A 16099-nucleotide genomic window follows, 5' to 3' on the forward strand; every position below is an offset into this window, starting at 1 on the left:
TCCTGTTTATATTAAAATTCAGTCCGGTTGTGCTGGAATGATTAGTGTTATACACTGTGAAAATTTATGATCGTTCAACAAGTGTTTGATTGTGAAATTATTATTGATGATGCATTGTTAATTAATTTGTATTTGAGTGGACGTTTACGTATTTAATAAATTATTGGGGTAAATAAATGTTTATGAAATATTCACAAGAATATTTTACTAGTAAAAAATTATTTAGATTGTAAACAAGAAATATTTTAGATTTTATATTAGTTAATCTTTAACTCTAATAAATATTAACTAGAATAGCCTCTCATAATTTTGTTGTTATAAAAATCTCATATTAATATTTAATATAGTTAATAAATACTAAATTTAGCAATAAGTATTTTTCAATAAAAAATTAGTTTGTAAAATCTATAAATAATATGAGAGTTAAAGAAAATGTTTAAATAGTAGAAATGTTTTATAAAATTTCTGAATGAGAGAAATAGACTTAATTTTAAGTGTAGTAATTAATTGTTTGACTGAATATTATTTTGTTACTCGCACGATTAATTCTATGACAGGATTAATTTTATCGCATGGTTATGTATTGTTAGTACTTTTAGTTGAAATGTTGAACCATGTGATATTTTGTTGTGGCTGTAGATTGGACAAATAGGTTCCCGGGGTGGTTACGAGTAGTGAATCATGTAGACGATGATAAGTAAATGAAAAATGATAAAGTGTTGAAAGTGTGAGTACTGTGTGGATTGTGAATTGAGCCATGGCGATGGCAAGGGTAACCTATGGGGCTCTGTGTTGAAATGGGTTACCTGAGGGGCCCGGTGTTGTGACACTAACGTATGATACGTTATGGAAAGTTTCTCTTCGAGAAAGAGAATGGGTCCCATGAGACGGTTATAGTTAGTGAGACGCTAACGTATGATACGTCATGGGAAGTTTCTCTTCGAGGAAGAGAATGGGTCCCATGAGACGGTTATAGTTAGTGAGACGCTAACGTATGATACGTCATGGGAAGTTTCTCTTCGAGGAAGAGAATGGGTCTCATGAGACGGTTATAGTTAGTGAGACGTTAATGTATGATACGTCATGGAAAGTTTCTCTTTGAGGAAGAGAATGGGTCCCATGAGACGGTTATAGTTAGCGTGGGGTAGTGGATGTCCGACCCTAATGTACGATACGTCATGGGATGACTCGATCCTCCTGTTATGGTCTTAAGTGAGAACATGCTTGGTACATAACTTAGGTGAGCTCACCTAAGAGCCTGGTGCAGGATAAGCAAGAGAAAGGGTGGACCCATGAGACGATTGTAGTTAGTGGATGTGGGAGGAAAGGATCTCGCGGACAGAATCCTTAGATTACATGTAAGATGATGGATAGTAAAAAAAAAGACGATGTGTTATTATTTTGTACCTTCGGTGCATTATGAATTATTATATTGTTGATTTTCATATTGTGGTATTGGATTTTAGGATTTCTACTTAGTGAATTATCACTTAGGATACGTTTGTATCCTAGCAAATTGTTTGTTTCGGCGTTCAATTTGCCAGAGTGTGCAGGATTCCACAGTGGAGCAGTTGATACAGGCGGGACCCCTGAAACGGAGTCTGGGCCAACATTGCTTGGAATTTCGTGTCAAAACTAGAGTCGCTCTGGAGTTGCTTTTATTAAATAAATGTACATAGATTTTTGTATTATTTTGAAATTATAATTTTTGTATAAGGATAAATAAGGGCCTAATAGTTTGTAAAATTCAGTGTATTTTAGGGTTAATGTTTCCGAAATCCCTTGAGAAATCGGGGCGTTACAGTTTTGGTGTTAGACTGTTGGCTTGTTTTGTGGCTTTCATGCTTCTTGTGGTATTTTTGGTTATCTTTTTGCCTTCCATTAGGTGTGGTTCCCGGGTGGCTTTTGCTGATGTGTCCGTAGAACTGGGGGACGGTGTTGTGCCCGTGATTCTTTTAATCTTTGTTATCATCTTCAAAGATTAATAAAATCTTCTTTTTGCCAACAAAAAAAAATTAAGATGATTAATAAAATCTACATGGTTTTTCGAAGACACCACGGGCTTGTTTGTTTTGGGTTTTGAACGAGGTTTGAGTGGAGAGAGATCAATAAAGAAAATGTATTGAAGGACCATCCACAGGGGTCTTAAAGCCCCCAAACAAATAAGTTCCATATGAGGAAGCCATCTCATCATTCTTCAAACGGAACTTGACAGATGTTGACGACGGAGGGCTGAATTTTAAATTGCCAGCAAACTTTAGGCGTCTAATTAAAATATCGTGAAGTTCAGGTGTTACTAAGACATTTGGGTGACAATTTAAGAATAATATAATTTTTCTAAAATTCAATGCCGATTGTTTTTGATGACGTGTTATGGCAAGTTATTTTTGCTAAAAAAATTACGTGTATTTTATATTAACAAAATATTATTGATATGTATGATATTTTGGATACCAAGGTCGTCAACATTTGCAACTGTTGTCGACCATGTAATGGCAAGCAGAGGTGATGTTGGATGTCGTTACGAAAAATCTATCTTTTATCTCTCTTTCATTCTCTGGATTTGTCATGAGTAATTTTAGCGGAGGTGGTGAAAACGATAGAGTATATATATCAACTGCAATTAATTGTCAACAAGAATGTCAGTGGATAATAAATATATACTCCAGAAATGTATCATTGATTGTTTTTAGTACTCTATGATGGCTAATATTGAGCACCTAGCTAGGTACTTTGCTGTCCAAGAAAATGTTCGTTTATCCTTGTTGCTAATTTCCTTTTTCTAAGGATATATACAGCCCCTTGTAAGCTGTATATTCGGTTATCCCTCCATTTTTTTAAAGCTGATTTATCCAAAAAAAATAAAATAAGTGGTATCTCATTTTGGCGGGCCAGTTTAAAGTTTAAACTCTCAAATATCATTGCGTTTCTTCTTCTTCTTCTTCTTCTTTAATTTTATTTACTTTATTTTATTTTTTTATATCCTTTTGTAATAGGCCTGCAAAAAAGTTGTGTCTAGCGTGATGAAGGACCAGTTATATAGGAAAGAATTATTATACAAACTTAATAATTTAATTGCAAGCAAAAATGCAAGAAGAATTATGGCTATTAAGGCTGAGTTCTGCTAAGCTTTTTGGGTTTTTTTAGGCGTTTTGTTCTTATTCAAAAACAAAAATTCGAGTTTATTAGTTTGCGCCTAACTTTTGTAGATTATTGATTTTTCTTGTCAAAACGAATTAAAAAAGTAAAAAATTATGATTTTTACCCAAATATTTTTGAAAATATCTAAGATAAAGTTCAAAAATAAATTTTAACTTTTCTGATTCCTCTCGTCAAGACGAATCAATAATCCATATTTTAAACCTTGGGGTCACTAGAGAGTTTGCTCGGTCGTTTAACTTCAAAGTTACGAAATTAGTTGCGCTGCACGCAAGTTGACCCGAACATCCAACTGGGAAAAGAAAAAAAGAAAAGAAAAGAAAAAGCCAATGTCCTCCTTGTGCTCCAACTTTCCAACTTGCGCACGAGGCAATATACTTTGGTTAAAGTGTTGATGTTTTATTAATGATCCCATGGCTCTCAAACTCTTGGGGTCTCCACTGCGCATTATCTCGAAGCCTTAAATGACATCAGGTAAAGAGAAAATAGTTTCATTTAGTGCTTTGTTTGTTGGGAAAATGATGGTCAATGACGTGTTTTGATAATTAATATCCGTCAAGGATATTTTCAATATTAACAAATGTTCTTAGCTTGTTTTTTATGGATATTAATTATCAAAATACGTCCTGAGCCATCATCTTCCCTTGTTTGTTGAATAAAGCCTACTTGAACAAGACAATACAAGGCCCACTTACTATGTTAATCCCTAAAATAGAAGAAAAGCCCAATTTATTGAGTTAGGACATGAAGGACAGCCCAACATAAGTTTAGTTATGTATTGAATTTTAAATTTTTGTTAGGACATAGGGAAAATAAATTTTATTTTTTTATGTGTACTGTTGACAAGAAATATTGCAGGAAAATAAAATTCCTTCCTTTTGGCAAGATCTATTTTGTGGGAAAGTGTTTCCCAGTGGAAAAGTTGAGGCTGTGAGTCCTACAACTTTTCTGATAACTGAACACATAGAAAATCTTAGGAAAATTAATTTTCTCGTCCTTTTCTATCTTTTCCGTGCAATTGAACGGGGCCATAATTGATCCAAAATGGGCCAACAACGGTCCAAAACTAAACCATAATGGACAGAATCAAAGCTGTACAGGAGCCTTTGACCCAAAAACTAACAGCCTCTCCTTCCATTATTGGAATTGTGTTACCTAGGCAGCATTGAGCTAAGGCTCCATTTGTTTTGGTGTAAAATATTTTTCCGTAAAATGTTTTACCTATTTATTAGTGTTTGGTTGTGTAAAAAATTAAGAAAACATTTTACATGTAAAACGTTTTTCATTAATTGGATAAAAATAACTTACTCTTAAATCTTCCGTAAATTATTTTCCGAAATGAACCCGCTGCTTTCTGCTGCAATTCTCACTACTCAATTTTCTCGATTGTCGGTCATTACCTACGTTCAATTCCAATATTCTCATATTTCTCCACCGTTTAAGCCCCCAAACAATTTACGGATAAAAATAACTTACATGTAAAATGTTTTTCATTAATTGGATAAAAATAACTTACTCTTAAATCTTCCGTAAATTATTTTCCGAAATGAACCCGCTGCTTTCTACTGCAATTCTCACTACTCAATTTTCTCGATTGTCGGTCATTACCTACGTTCAATTCCAATATTCTCATATTTCTCCACCGTTTAAGCCCCAAACCCCCTCCCCGCGCCCCCCCCCCCGCCCGCTCTACACTATTCTGTCTATTTTTGAAAAATATTTTTCAAGTGTTAACCAAACACCGGAAAATAAAATTTTGAAATTTATTTTCTGAAAAAACATTTTATATGGAAAACTTTCTACATTGTAAAACATTTTACATCAAAACAAACGGAGTCTAAATGTTTTTTAATAGGGATATGGTTTATACTAGCTTAAAATAAGGGGTAAAAACAAATTGAGAGAGAATAAATGCTACCTAGAAACTACCTAACCCCCAGCAAACACCTTTGACTGCCTAATACATGACCTCCTTCCCTTCTTATTGGCTAGGCCCCCTTTACCTGTAAGCACCCGTGTGTTTACTATTTAAGGTTGGGCTCAGATGTTGTTTCATGAAACAGAAAGAGACTCCTAATTATTACTAGTAGGATTTTTTCTTCCTAAAAAATAAAGAAATCCACCTCAGACATTAATATTCACAGTCTATTTGGTTCACCGGCTTGTTTACTTAAAAAAAAAACAAATAAGATAAGAAAGGTACAAAATAGGTAAACTTATTTAGTTATTATTATTATTATTTGACAAGACAGATCTTATTCTACTACTAATCTAGGAAAAGAGGATGTAGCTGGGCTGCTGGTATGGTTTGAACCCTCACTTAGTGCAAGAAGTATAGGGCGCCTACTACTTAGCTGTCACTCCTTTGGCACTCCATTTGCTTTTATTTTACTTTAGTGATTATGTAAAATAAGTGTCTGTTAGTGATTAAAATGACACAACCTTGGGGGTTTTTCTCTCTCCATCTCTGGGTGCAAAAGGAGCCGAGCCAATCCGAGTTTAATAGTGTTCAAACTCAACTCGTTCACTATCTGAGCATACAACTTGAGCTCGAGCTCATCCGTACACGAGCAGAGGTTTAACGAGCTGAGCCCGATTCATTTGCTAGTCGGACCTATAAAAAATGAGACGGATTTTTTTTCGAGCCTAGAAAAGTGTATAATGAGCGGAGTGCCAAGCCACTCGCAAGCAGCCCGATTCGTTGGCATTGGTTCAAAATTTTCGTTTGCATTGGTTCAAATTTTATTCTTTGGCAAATCCCCAACCCAATACCGAAACGCACCCCTAAACACCCAAGCCACTTAGGAAGTGAACCCATGCCTCACTCAACAGGGCAGGTGAACTCCGATCGAACCACTTCTCTTTTCAACGGTCTAACCGGAAAATGCTGCCTCATTATCACTCTCTCTCTCTCTCTCTCTCTCTCTCTCTCTCTCTCTTCCGCATAGGAAGTATCGACGATTCCCTTGCTCTCTCACTCTCTCTCTACACGCACCCCCTCTTGACGATCTCCTCAATGCTCCCCTCCTCTCTCACTTCCTAATACTCTCTCTCTCTCTCTCTCTCTCTCTCTCTCTCTCTCCTATGGCTCGGTTGGCTCCTCAGATCTCCTCTCTCCGGTGATCGCACCTCACCCGGCCCCTCGGTAAATCTCGACGACCAATTACTCCTTGCGAATTTTACCTTCGTTGCATGTGTGTGTGTTGTGTTGCGTTTTTTGAAATGATCTCGAGCTTTAATTCGATGCGTGACGAATGTGTTTCCTTGTCTCGATTTATTGCCGTCTGTGTTTGAACTGCTGATTGATTATCGTGAATGTTAGCTTTTAAGTGGAGATTTGTGCTTTCTTTAAGTTTTAACAATTCGTTCTTTTAGGACTTTTATTATCTTTTGCTGTCCATTTTCTGTATGGTGTTTGATAGTTGGATTTTATCGTTTATATCGGTCGGTAGTCGAGATTATTACTCCTCTGTCCCCTTTTGGGTTGCTTCCTACCGAAGACCGTGCCCTTCTGACCTTTCAAAATACACAAGTATTTTTTAACGGTGCAAAAAAGTTTGGATAAAGCATATTTTTGTTGGAGGTGAAGACGACAGACTTTTCGTAGTAAGCAAACAGAATGGGACGGAGGGATAATGTTTGGCCCGAGTTAGGGAAAAATTGGAGCTTTGGTACTGCCATATCTTTAGTGTCCTTTACTTTCTCTGCAACCGAAGTTCACATCTAGGTTGGTTTATTTTTCGTGTGGTTGCCGATAGAAGTGGTGGAGGACTGAAGAAAAGCATATTGTATATCTTGATTATTTGTGTAAGAAGTGGAATTTTTGTTCACGTTAGAAACCTCCTAGGTGCTATCAATTCCATTGGGGCCGGTCCTTATGGGCTTTGAGCTGGATTTAATTGGGCCCCTGTTGGCCGCTAGTGGACAGTGGAATTTGTCCCCCAACAGTAGTCGAGGTGCGTCTAAACTTGCCTGGACACTTGAGTTATCAAAAGAAAAAAAAAGGTGGAATTTATGGTAATTGTCTAAATTAGGCGTAATTGGAGCTTTGAAACTTAAATTTCTTTAGTGTCCTTTAATTTCTCAACAACGTTAACTTTATGTTACGGTCCCTTGTGGACTGTAGGAGGTACAGAACGTAGATAAAAGAAAAGACATTTTTGTCTCCAATGGGTGTGATAAGAAGAGAAACAAAATGACTTTGTTTTCTCCCATGTTTGGCTCCTCAAGAAAGAAAAACATGAGAAGTATGGACATGTTTGACATTTCTTTTTCTTCATTTGTATTAAGGTGTTTTTTTTTAATCTGACAATGTGTTATGGTGATTTTAGAAATGTAAAATCAATCCAGTTTGTTTACCGTCAGTTCTTGCCAAATCACTTGCCAAATCTTACCATGTTTGGCAAGAAAAAGAACATGTTAAGTGAGAGAGTTCCTTTCCAGTGCTCACTTGATTTGTATGCCAAATATATGGGAGAGTTCTTCGTCTCATAATTACTTACACTGAGAAACAGTGGTACTTGCAGAGATATATTTTGTTCAGCCTTTGAATTGAAGATCTGTTTGGTGTAATCAGTGGAGGATTTGGAGAATGACTTCACTGTCTCATTCTCCTGTAACATTTACTTGGAATTTCGCTTCTAGCACTTCGGCTTCAGATCTTCTGCGAAGCTCCCATAATAGTGTTATTGGCTTGCCTTTGAAATCCCTAGGGAGGGCGCGGGTTGGAATAAGTAGGAAGGCTTTTACGGTCTCTGCCAAATTGTTTAGGAGGAAGAAGAGGCATTCTTACCCTTGGGATGGTGAGGATCGGAATCCGAAGACAGATGGCGAACTATGTAGAGCAATCCATCCTTTCAAGCCTCTAAAAGTAAAGCCCAAGCCAGTTATTTTGGATTTTGAGAAACCTCTAGTAGCTCTGCGCGAGAAGATGATCGAGGTATTCCCTCTTAGCAAGTTTTGTAGGTTACTAAACTGAGGACATGTACATTCTGCTTCTAAGTTATGCTTCTTGTCGCTGCAGGTGCAGAAGAGGGCGAATGAAACTGGTGTGGACTTGAGTGATCTGATTGTCGCACTAGAGAACAAGTACCAACAGGTTTGTCAATCATGCAAGCTGTAGCAATCTAGAAAATTGGACTCGTTGCATCAATTTACTTACCCAATCTTATTTGTGTGTGTGTGTGTGTATTTAATTAACGATGGAACTTCCACTTGCTAATCCTAAGCTTTCATCAGAAGTTTGGGTAGGCCTTGCCTCTCGTAAGTGGATCGTACTATGATAATTTTTCATGTTGGTCCTTGAATTTCAGTTCTAGTGACATTCATGTTTTAAAGACATCTATTTCTTTAACATTTGTATCAAATGTTCACCATGCAAAGTCATGAGCGTTCACTTGCGTGGACACTATATTGATGTCGGGTGCTTCAGATCCATATTGGGATTCGAAACCTTGTAAACCATTGAGGAGATCAGAAAATAGAGGACTTCTTAAACTCGCATTAAGATTTTCATGTGTATTTCCTTGTCTTGTTATTCCGAACCATTTAACCTTGGTAGGGGTGGAGGTAGGTGGTATAAATACAAGTAGGTGAAATTCCATGAAGACCTCCTTATCTATGACTGTTTTACAAGGAAACCCCATAAGATTTAAAATCACTCAAGCAGACCCGCTCATCTATAAATGTTACCCAATCAGACCCCTTCTATTAAATGTCCGTTAAATAATATTGGATATCTAGGGCAAATGTTATCGTTTGGACGAAAATACCCGTCATTCGTTACTTACAAACATAACCCTCTACGCCCTCTTCTCCTCGTCCCCTCTCTCTCTCTCTCTCTCTCTTCCCCGCCAAACCACAATACCTCTCTTCATCTTTGATGGGTGCTTTCACATAGGATATTGAGAGGGAGAGAGAGACTGGGTTCGAATGTTATACACAGAGAGAGAGAGAGAGAGAGAGAGAGAATTGCAATTTAGCGAGAGTGAGAGGGGGAGCTGTTTGTCAGACCCTCAAAATCTCAATCTTGAATCCAGTAGAGCTATGTTGTCAGACCCTCAAAATCTCAATCTTGAATCCAATAGAGCTTCATAGCTCTGGCAACTATCGGCGGCTTTCAAATAATCATGGACTCCACACTTCGCCAACGATTATTGGCGAAATAGCAGGCGGATTCCAAGTTTGAGGATGAGCCGCCACTGCTCAAAGAAATCGGAATCATCATGCCACAAATTTAGAGTAAAACGGTATCCCTCTTGAATCTGATAAGAGTCCTTATTTACATGGGGATCTAGACGAAGAAGCTGTTGTTGGTAACGGTGGCGTAGTGGGCAAAGCTGATGGCGGTGAAGCTGAGGGAGGCGTAGAAGTGTACAGGTAGTTTGGGTTGGGTTTGAAGAGTGTAGAGGTTTGGGGGTTAAAAATGGAAAATTGAAATTGGGATGAGGAATTTGGAACATGGGTTTCAAATTGGTTAATTAACATAGGTGAGGGGGTCAGTATGGGTGATTTTTAAGGGGTAGAATTGGCATTTCCATCATTCTGTTAACTAAGTTAGCGATTTTTCCATTTCAAGTAAATGGGGGAGGGGGGGCGGGGTGGTCTGTTTGGGCTATTTTAAACCTTAAGGGGTCTCTCTGGGAAACAGTCATAGATGAGGGGGTCTCCACGGAATTTCACCATATTTGTATTTGTGATATAGTTAATAAATTAATCTCTAGAACTTGAGAATCTTTGGGATTTGTCTACTTTATTTCTTAACTCGGAAATGAAGTAGTAGTCTAGGGGTAGCATACAAAAATTAAACAATATATGACATGAGTGCTTTTTTCTAGATAAAATTTTCCTCTTTCCCCCTCCCCGAATGAAGGTCCTAGCTCTGTTCAGATAAATGGAAGTAAAACAAAAAGGAACCTGCCCTAGTTAGGTATTTTAAATACGAAATTAGTATTCATACATATCTATGAAATTTTATGTTTTTCGTACTTTTCCAAATTTTATTTCACAATTATCGTATTTTATCATGAGTTTTTAGGCCTGAAATTCAAAACTTTTCCATACCTTCCAAGATTTATATGGATACCTAGGTAAAGGCTCCCTAAATCCTGTTAAAAAAGAGAGCTCCTAAATAACAAGGAATTAAAACTTGAATATTAATCCTAACTGGCAACTGGTAAGACAGGGTTCTGTATACGCACGTGAACTTGCTGTTGTTGTTGCTGGGGTATATTTGGGATATCAAATCTTGAACTCCCACTTGATAATGTGTTCCAGAGTACATTCATTTTATGAACTCTATTTATGTCTTCCCGATTATATTTTCAGGTTCTGAAGGCTATATATACGCGCTTGACTCCCATCCAAAGAGTATACATAGCTCGGCATCCTCACAGACCAACTTCTCTTGATCACATCTTTAATATTACGGACAACGTGGTATAGTGCTCGGGTTCTCTCTATCCTGTCGAATTTTCATTTCCATAATACCGATTACTGACCATCCTTACTGCTAAAAGAAAGACCTCTGCATATAACGTTCTACATTTCTTTTGTCCAGTTCTTGGAGCTTCATGGAGATCGACACGGTTACGATGATCCTTCCATTGTCTGTGGTCTTGGACGTATGGATGATAAAACTTACATGTTCATTGCCCATCAAAAGGGCAGAAATACAAAAGAGAGCGTTCACCGCAATTTTGGGATGCCTACTCCCCATGGGTATGTATTTAGAAAGGTTTATTTCTGAATTGGATCTTGGTTTTTCTTTTTGGGTAAGGATATTTTTGTAAGAACATCAGAACTACTACAACAGCCCAGGGGCATACCCCAGATCACAAATGACAATTGTATCTTAGTTTTGTAACCGTAAAGACATTAGCTCTAAATTCTGAAGTACCAAAAAAAAAAGAAAAAGTAAAGACATTATCTCTGGACTGACCATGCAAAAGACAAAAGAAAGTAAGAACTACTATTTGCAGAGTTTGTAGTTAATAATTTAATAAGCTGAACTTCTGAATAAATACCCTTCAATAGCTGAGTAGTTTGTTTTCAACAGTTACCGCAAGGCACTGCGCTTTATGCATATGGCAGATCACCATGGGTGGCCCATTGTTACTCTTATTGACACTCCTGGGGCATTTGCTGACCTCAAATCTGAGGCACTAAACCAAGTATGTTGGTAATTTTATCTTCAAGCTTGTGCAATTCTCTTGATTTCGGCCCACCGAAGTGCTTACTGCTTACCTTACCTGGATGCAGGGTGAAGCTATAGCACATAACTTGATGGTTATGTTCGGTCTGAAGGTACCAATTATCTCCGTTGTCATTGGAGAAGGTGGTTCAGGTGGTGCTTTGGCCATTGGATGTGCTAATAAATTGATAATGCTTGAAAATGCTGTTTTCTATGTTGCCAGGTAATTTGACATTGTTTCCTGTTGCAACTTTTGAATTGCACAACATTATTGTTGGACTTGTGCCTGTTATGTTTTCGCCTAATGCTTACTAGATTGTCTAGAATGCATGAAGTGTGTATCCCAGTCTTCGAAATTCTCGCCTTTATAGTAATGGCTCTGAGGAGGAGTAAAATGGCCTTTCAACTGATTCTGAAGTAACCCAACCATTATCAGACATTACATCAAGACTGCAATGGCTCCTGTATCGAACTAAGTTTACTTGTCTCTGACTATCAAGTTTTCAGATGTGCCTTCCATCTGCTGTTATCTTATTCTGGCACTGGGCAATTCCATGTTTGTAGAGTATTTGTTTGGATGCCTTCATCTGTGTCTTTAAAAGAGAGATGACAACTGTATTCAGTGGTTTGTTTTCCATTAAATGGGGGAAATGCAGCTCAAGGGATAGTTATTTGTCATCGAAGTTAGGAAGTTCTTGTGGTGCTTGTCGAAGGGAGCCTAGGCATCTGATATGGTTTCTTGGGAGTACAATCATCAACAAACTCTTGCAGACACGGCATAACTTTATACAAAGAGAAGCTTATGGTTTTAGCATGATTAACATGTGCTTGCCAATCACGGATGCATAATTTTCTTCATGCTCTGATTTTATGCCATAATACTTGTCAAATTAGAAATCTGATTGATGAGATAGTATTGGCAAAGATCTTGTCAAATCCTTTTGTTTTTATTGGTTTCAAAAAGTTTTGAGTCTTATCCCGACAAGGAGATTGAAGATTGTTACCAGGTTTGGTTAACGAAGAGCCAGATGCTTATTCCCTGATGCAGGCAATAGTTTCCTACTGACGATGGTCTTTCACATTCTTTTAACTTCTATCAGAGCTACTCCTTTTGTTTGGTTGTGAGCGGAGTGTGATAAGATTCTGCTCTTTTCGGCTCTCCATATTTCCTCCCATTGGCCTGCTAAGGGCCATTTAATACCTCGTAAATTCCCTTTTCACCAATGGGACATGGCTTTATGGCTTTCCTCAATTATTTCCTATTTGTTTTCACTTGTCCATATGCTGAACTGTTTTTTTGCTGTTTTTTTTTTTCATTTCCTCTTCTATGGTACAGTCCAGAAGCATGTGCAGCAATTGTGTGGAAAACTGCCAAAGAAGCTCCCAGGGTTTGTGTCAAAATTCGCTATTTAGTTTGTCCAAGAAAGTAGACTACAAATATTGATTAATGCAACTGTCCCGTGCAGGCTGCAAGGAAGCTTAGGATCACTGCACGTGAGTTGTGCAAGCTAAAAATTGCAGATGGAATTATACGTGTAATGTTCTTCTCCACTATAATGCATCTAACGCAAAACGCTTCTCGTAATTGTGACAACATGAAATACATGTGAATATGGGCGATCGCGATACTGATACACACGTAGTAGATACGACTTATGGGGATGTGCCTGTCAAAAAGTACAGGAAGTAATGACTTGTTGAAATTGTACAGTTATATGATTTTCTTTTCCGTAGAATTAGATTCTTCAGATGCCATGTGGTCAGATTTGTGCTGTTTGCCTTAGTGACATTTTCTCTTCCTCTTTTGCTACTTTTGGCTTCCAGAGGATCTGCTGGTTCAATCCTTTATACTTCAAGCTGTCTTTTGTTTTGTACTTTCTTAATGCAACTTTTGGACTTCCTGCAGGAGCCACTTGGTGGTGCTCATAATGATCCATATTGGACCTCACAACAAATTAAAAAAGCGATCCTGATATCAATGGATGTGAGTGGATTGACAATTATACCCGTGGCAACAATTATAAGTTTTGATCAACATCCTAAAATTCATCTTTTGCTGTATAGGAGCTTACAAAGTTGGACACACAAGAGCTGCTAAAACATCGTCAGGCGAAATTCCGACAAATGGGTAGGGTCCGAGATGGAGTTCCGTTAGATCCATACAAGAAACGCAACATGAAAAAGCGAGAGGCAAAGGAGGGGTTCCACTTTAAAAAGCGAATTTTGGATCCAAAGGAGTCATCAATGTCGAATGAAAAATCTGAAGCCGTGAACCTGTCTGAGAATAACAAAAAAGGATGCAAATTAGAACAAGAAGTCGATGTGAAATCTAAGGGTCAGGAATCCGAGAATGGGGGAGTCAGTGAGGAATCCAAGGATGAGAAAATCATGTCTGAGAATAGCAAGAAAGAAAGCAAATTAGAACAAGAAGCCGATGTAAAATGTAAGGATGTGGAATCTGAGAATGAGGTAGTCAATGAGGAATCCGAGGATGACAATGTCGATGAGGAGTTTTTTGAGGAGTCTGAGGATGAGGGAGTCGATGAGGCATCCGAGGATGAGGAAGTCGATGAGGAATTTTTTGAGGAGTCTGAGGATGACGGAGTCAATAGAGAATATGCTGATTTTATAGACCTGGCTGATATCAATGGTGAAGTCAATGAGGAATTTGAGGATGTTTTAGATCAGTCTGAAATCAATAAGAAGATTGAGGCTCTGAAAAAGGAAATTGACCAGGTTGAAGATACCAATTATGAATTCAAGGATGTTTTTGATCAGCCTGAAACCGAGAAGAAGGTTGAGGCCCTGAGAAAGGAAATTGAAAACTCAGGGGCATCCTCGTTGGAAGATTTAACCCAGGATCTGAAAGATAAGCTTTTGCAGCTTAAGGAAGAAGTGAAAAGTGAATTGGTTGGTGGTGGTGCATCTTCGGGCTTGCATATTAATCATTCGCTTCCCTTGTCAGAATTCAGGGCACGCAATATAGCAATTAACCGTGAAATAGAACATGCTATCAATAATTCACCAGATGTGACGGCCAAGATGGAGCGGTTGGACCTGGTGGTAAAAAAGGCAGGAAAGCATCCCAATTTGGAAACGCGAAAAAAGATAGGGGTTTTGCAACTAGAGATAAAGCAGGGTATTGACGAGGCATTGAAGTCCTCGGAGAAGTACAAGAAGCTGGTGGCAGAGCGGTCGGAGCAGAAGGTAGTAGAAATGGTGGGAATGCTTCCCAATCTTGGAACTTTAAGTGAAATTCTGGTTGCGAAACGAAAACCAAGCCAGGGTACAGAAGAGGCATTGAATTCCTCAGGGTACAAGAAGCTGATGGAGGAGATTTCGGGGGTCAATGAATCATCTGGAGAGAAGCAGATATAAAACCACTACCGGTTATAGGTGCGATGTCTTTTGTCCGTTTTTTCTTCAATGCATAACATGTTTCTCAAGGAATTTTTGCATTTTTTCTCTCCTCCTTTTCTTCTTATTCAAACTCTCAGTTGTAGCTTAGTCGCTAAAATTAGCTTAATCGTAGTAGCATTAGAGCGGTGTGGACTGCATTGAATTAGTCACAAAAGCCAGAGAGCTGAAATATGAAAACCTAAAATTCGAGGGTTATATTGGGAAAAAAATGGAGGGACATATTGTAAGTTTAGCCTTTTTCTGCATTTTTTCCTTTTCTCCCCCTGTTTATCAATGTAGGTTTTTTACTAATGGTATTTTAGTTTTTTGAAGGTGCTGCACTGAAACTTATTGATCTGTCTGTTCAACGGCTTCAGAACAAAGACCCATTTCGACTTCTGTACCTGTTGGAGGAACAAGCGAGAGTACTGCTTATATTGAAACTCGGATCTTCCAGATTTGACTCAGTTTTTCCCATTTCCGGCCTTTGGTTTCATTTTTTTTTCCTTGAAGAGACAATTTGCCTTTTTATTTGATTGGGGAGATTGTCTTTCTCCCATTACTGGTAGACATAGAACTAGAATAAATTGTGTGAGCGCAAAGGCTTCCTGAAAACACGTTTTCTGGTATCAGGAGGACTGGAAATCGGACCTGATATTCCCGTTGTTAAATTTTATTTGTGTATTTCGTGAATGACATTAATGAGTATGTTTCTCCAAGTACTTGATTTTATGTGGATCCAATCAATAAATGGAGAGGAAATCCAGAGAGGGTTTTTTTTTTTTTTTTTAACCAGTTGGTTTTGAAAGCCACTCTTGAGGAAATGGGGGATGGTGTTGGGCAGTAGTGTGCGCAACACAATGCTGTGTACCTCCAAGCCATCGAATCGTCCATCCAACGGCAACATCCGACGGCTCAGATTTCATCTTGGCATCAATTGTTGGTTGGATGTCGGCTCGGATCTCATCTCGGCATCAATCGTTGGTTGCCAAAATGAGATATGAGCTGTCTGAATGCACGACCCGACGGCTCAAAGGTGCGCAACACAGAGCTGTGCACCTCACTACACAGCACCAACCCGAAGTCGACTCTTGAGGGTGACTTAGGACTTAGGAGTCATTCTAGCTTGTTCTCTGGAAGTAGGGGTGAGCGTGGTCCAAATTGATTCGGTTTTATAGTAAACCAAAAAACCCAACCCCACCAAAGGGGAAATTCCTGGCCGGTCCCATTTTTTGTCAGCTTTTCCATTCAAACCATTTTTTGTAGTGTTATTCCATCCTGACTCTTTAAAGATACTCTTACTATTTTGCCCTTGCAACTATTTATACCTCCAGAAGTCACACATCTTTT

The 16099-nt window shown here is 38.3% G+C and overlaps 1 protein-coding gene across 5 annotated transcripts; it reads left to right on the forward strand.

Annotated features, from left to right (window-relative positions):
- Positions 1–5934: 5934 nt before the first annotated feature.
- Positions 5935–15468, forward strand: LOC131324812 (acetyl-coenzyme A carboxylase carboxyl transferase subunit alpha, chloroplastic-like). 5 transcript variants are annotated; one of them, XM_058356945.1, is made up of 12 exons: positions 5935–6304; positions 7686–8098; positions 8183–8257; positions 10486–10596; positions 10718–10878; positions 11216–11330; positions 11419–11573; positions 12687–12738; positions 12817–12885; positions 13257–13334; positions 13415–14746; positions 15073–15468. In XM_058356945.1, the coding sequence occupies exons 2-11, from the start codon at positions 7751–7753 to the stop codon at positions 14726–14728; spliced, it is 2478 nt and encodes an 825-aa protein (XP_058212928.1). In that variant the 5' UTR covers positions 5935–6304; positions 7686–7750; the 3' UTR covers positions 14729–14746; positions 15073–15468. The 5 variants fall into 5 exon arrangements, with proteins under 5 accessions (XP_058212928.1, XP_058212926.1, XP_058212924.1 ...); XM_058356943.1 differs by having other exon boundaries at positions 6052–6304; positions 7674–8098; positions 15083–15468; XM_058356941.1 differs by having other exon boundaries at positions 6054–6304; positions 15083–15468.
- Positions 15469–16099: the final 631 nt, after the last annotated feature.

The sequence above is a fragment of the Rhododendron vialii genome, chromosome 4a (assembly GCF_030253575.1).
Source record: "Rhododendron vialii isolate Sample 1 chromosome 4a, ASM3025357v1".
NCBI lineage: Eukaryota > Viridiplantae > Streptophyta > Magnoliopsida > Ericales > Ericaceae > Rhododendron > Rhododendron vialii.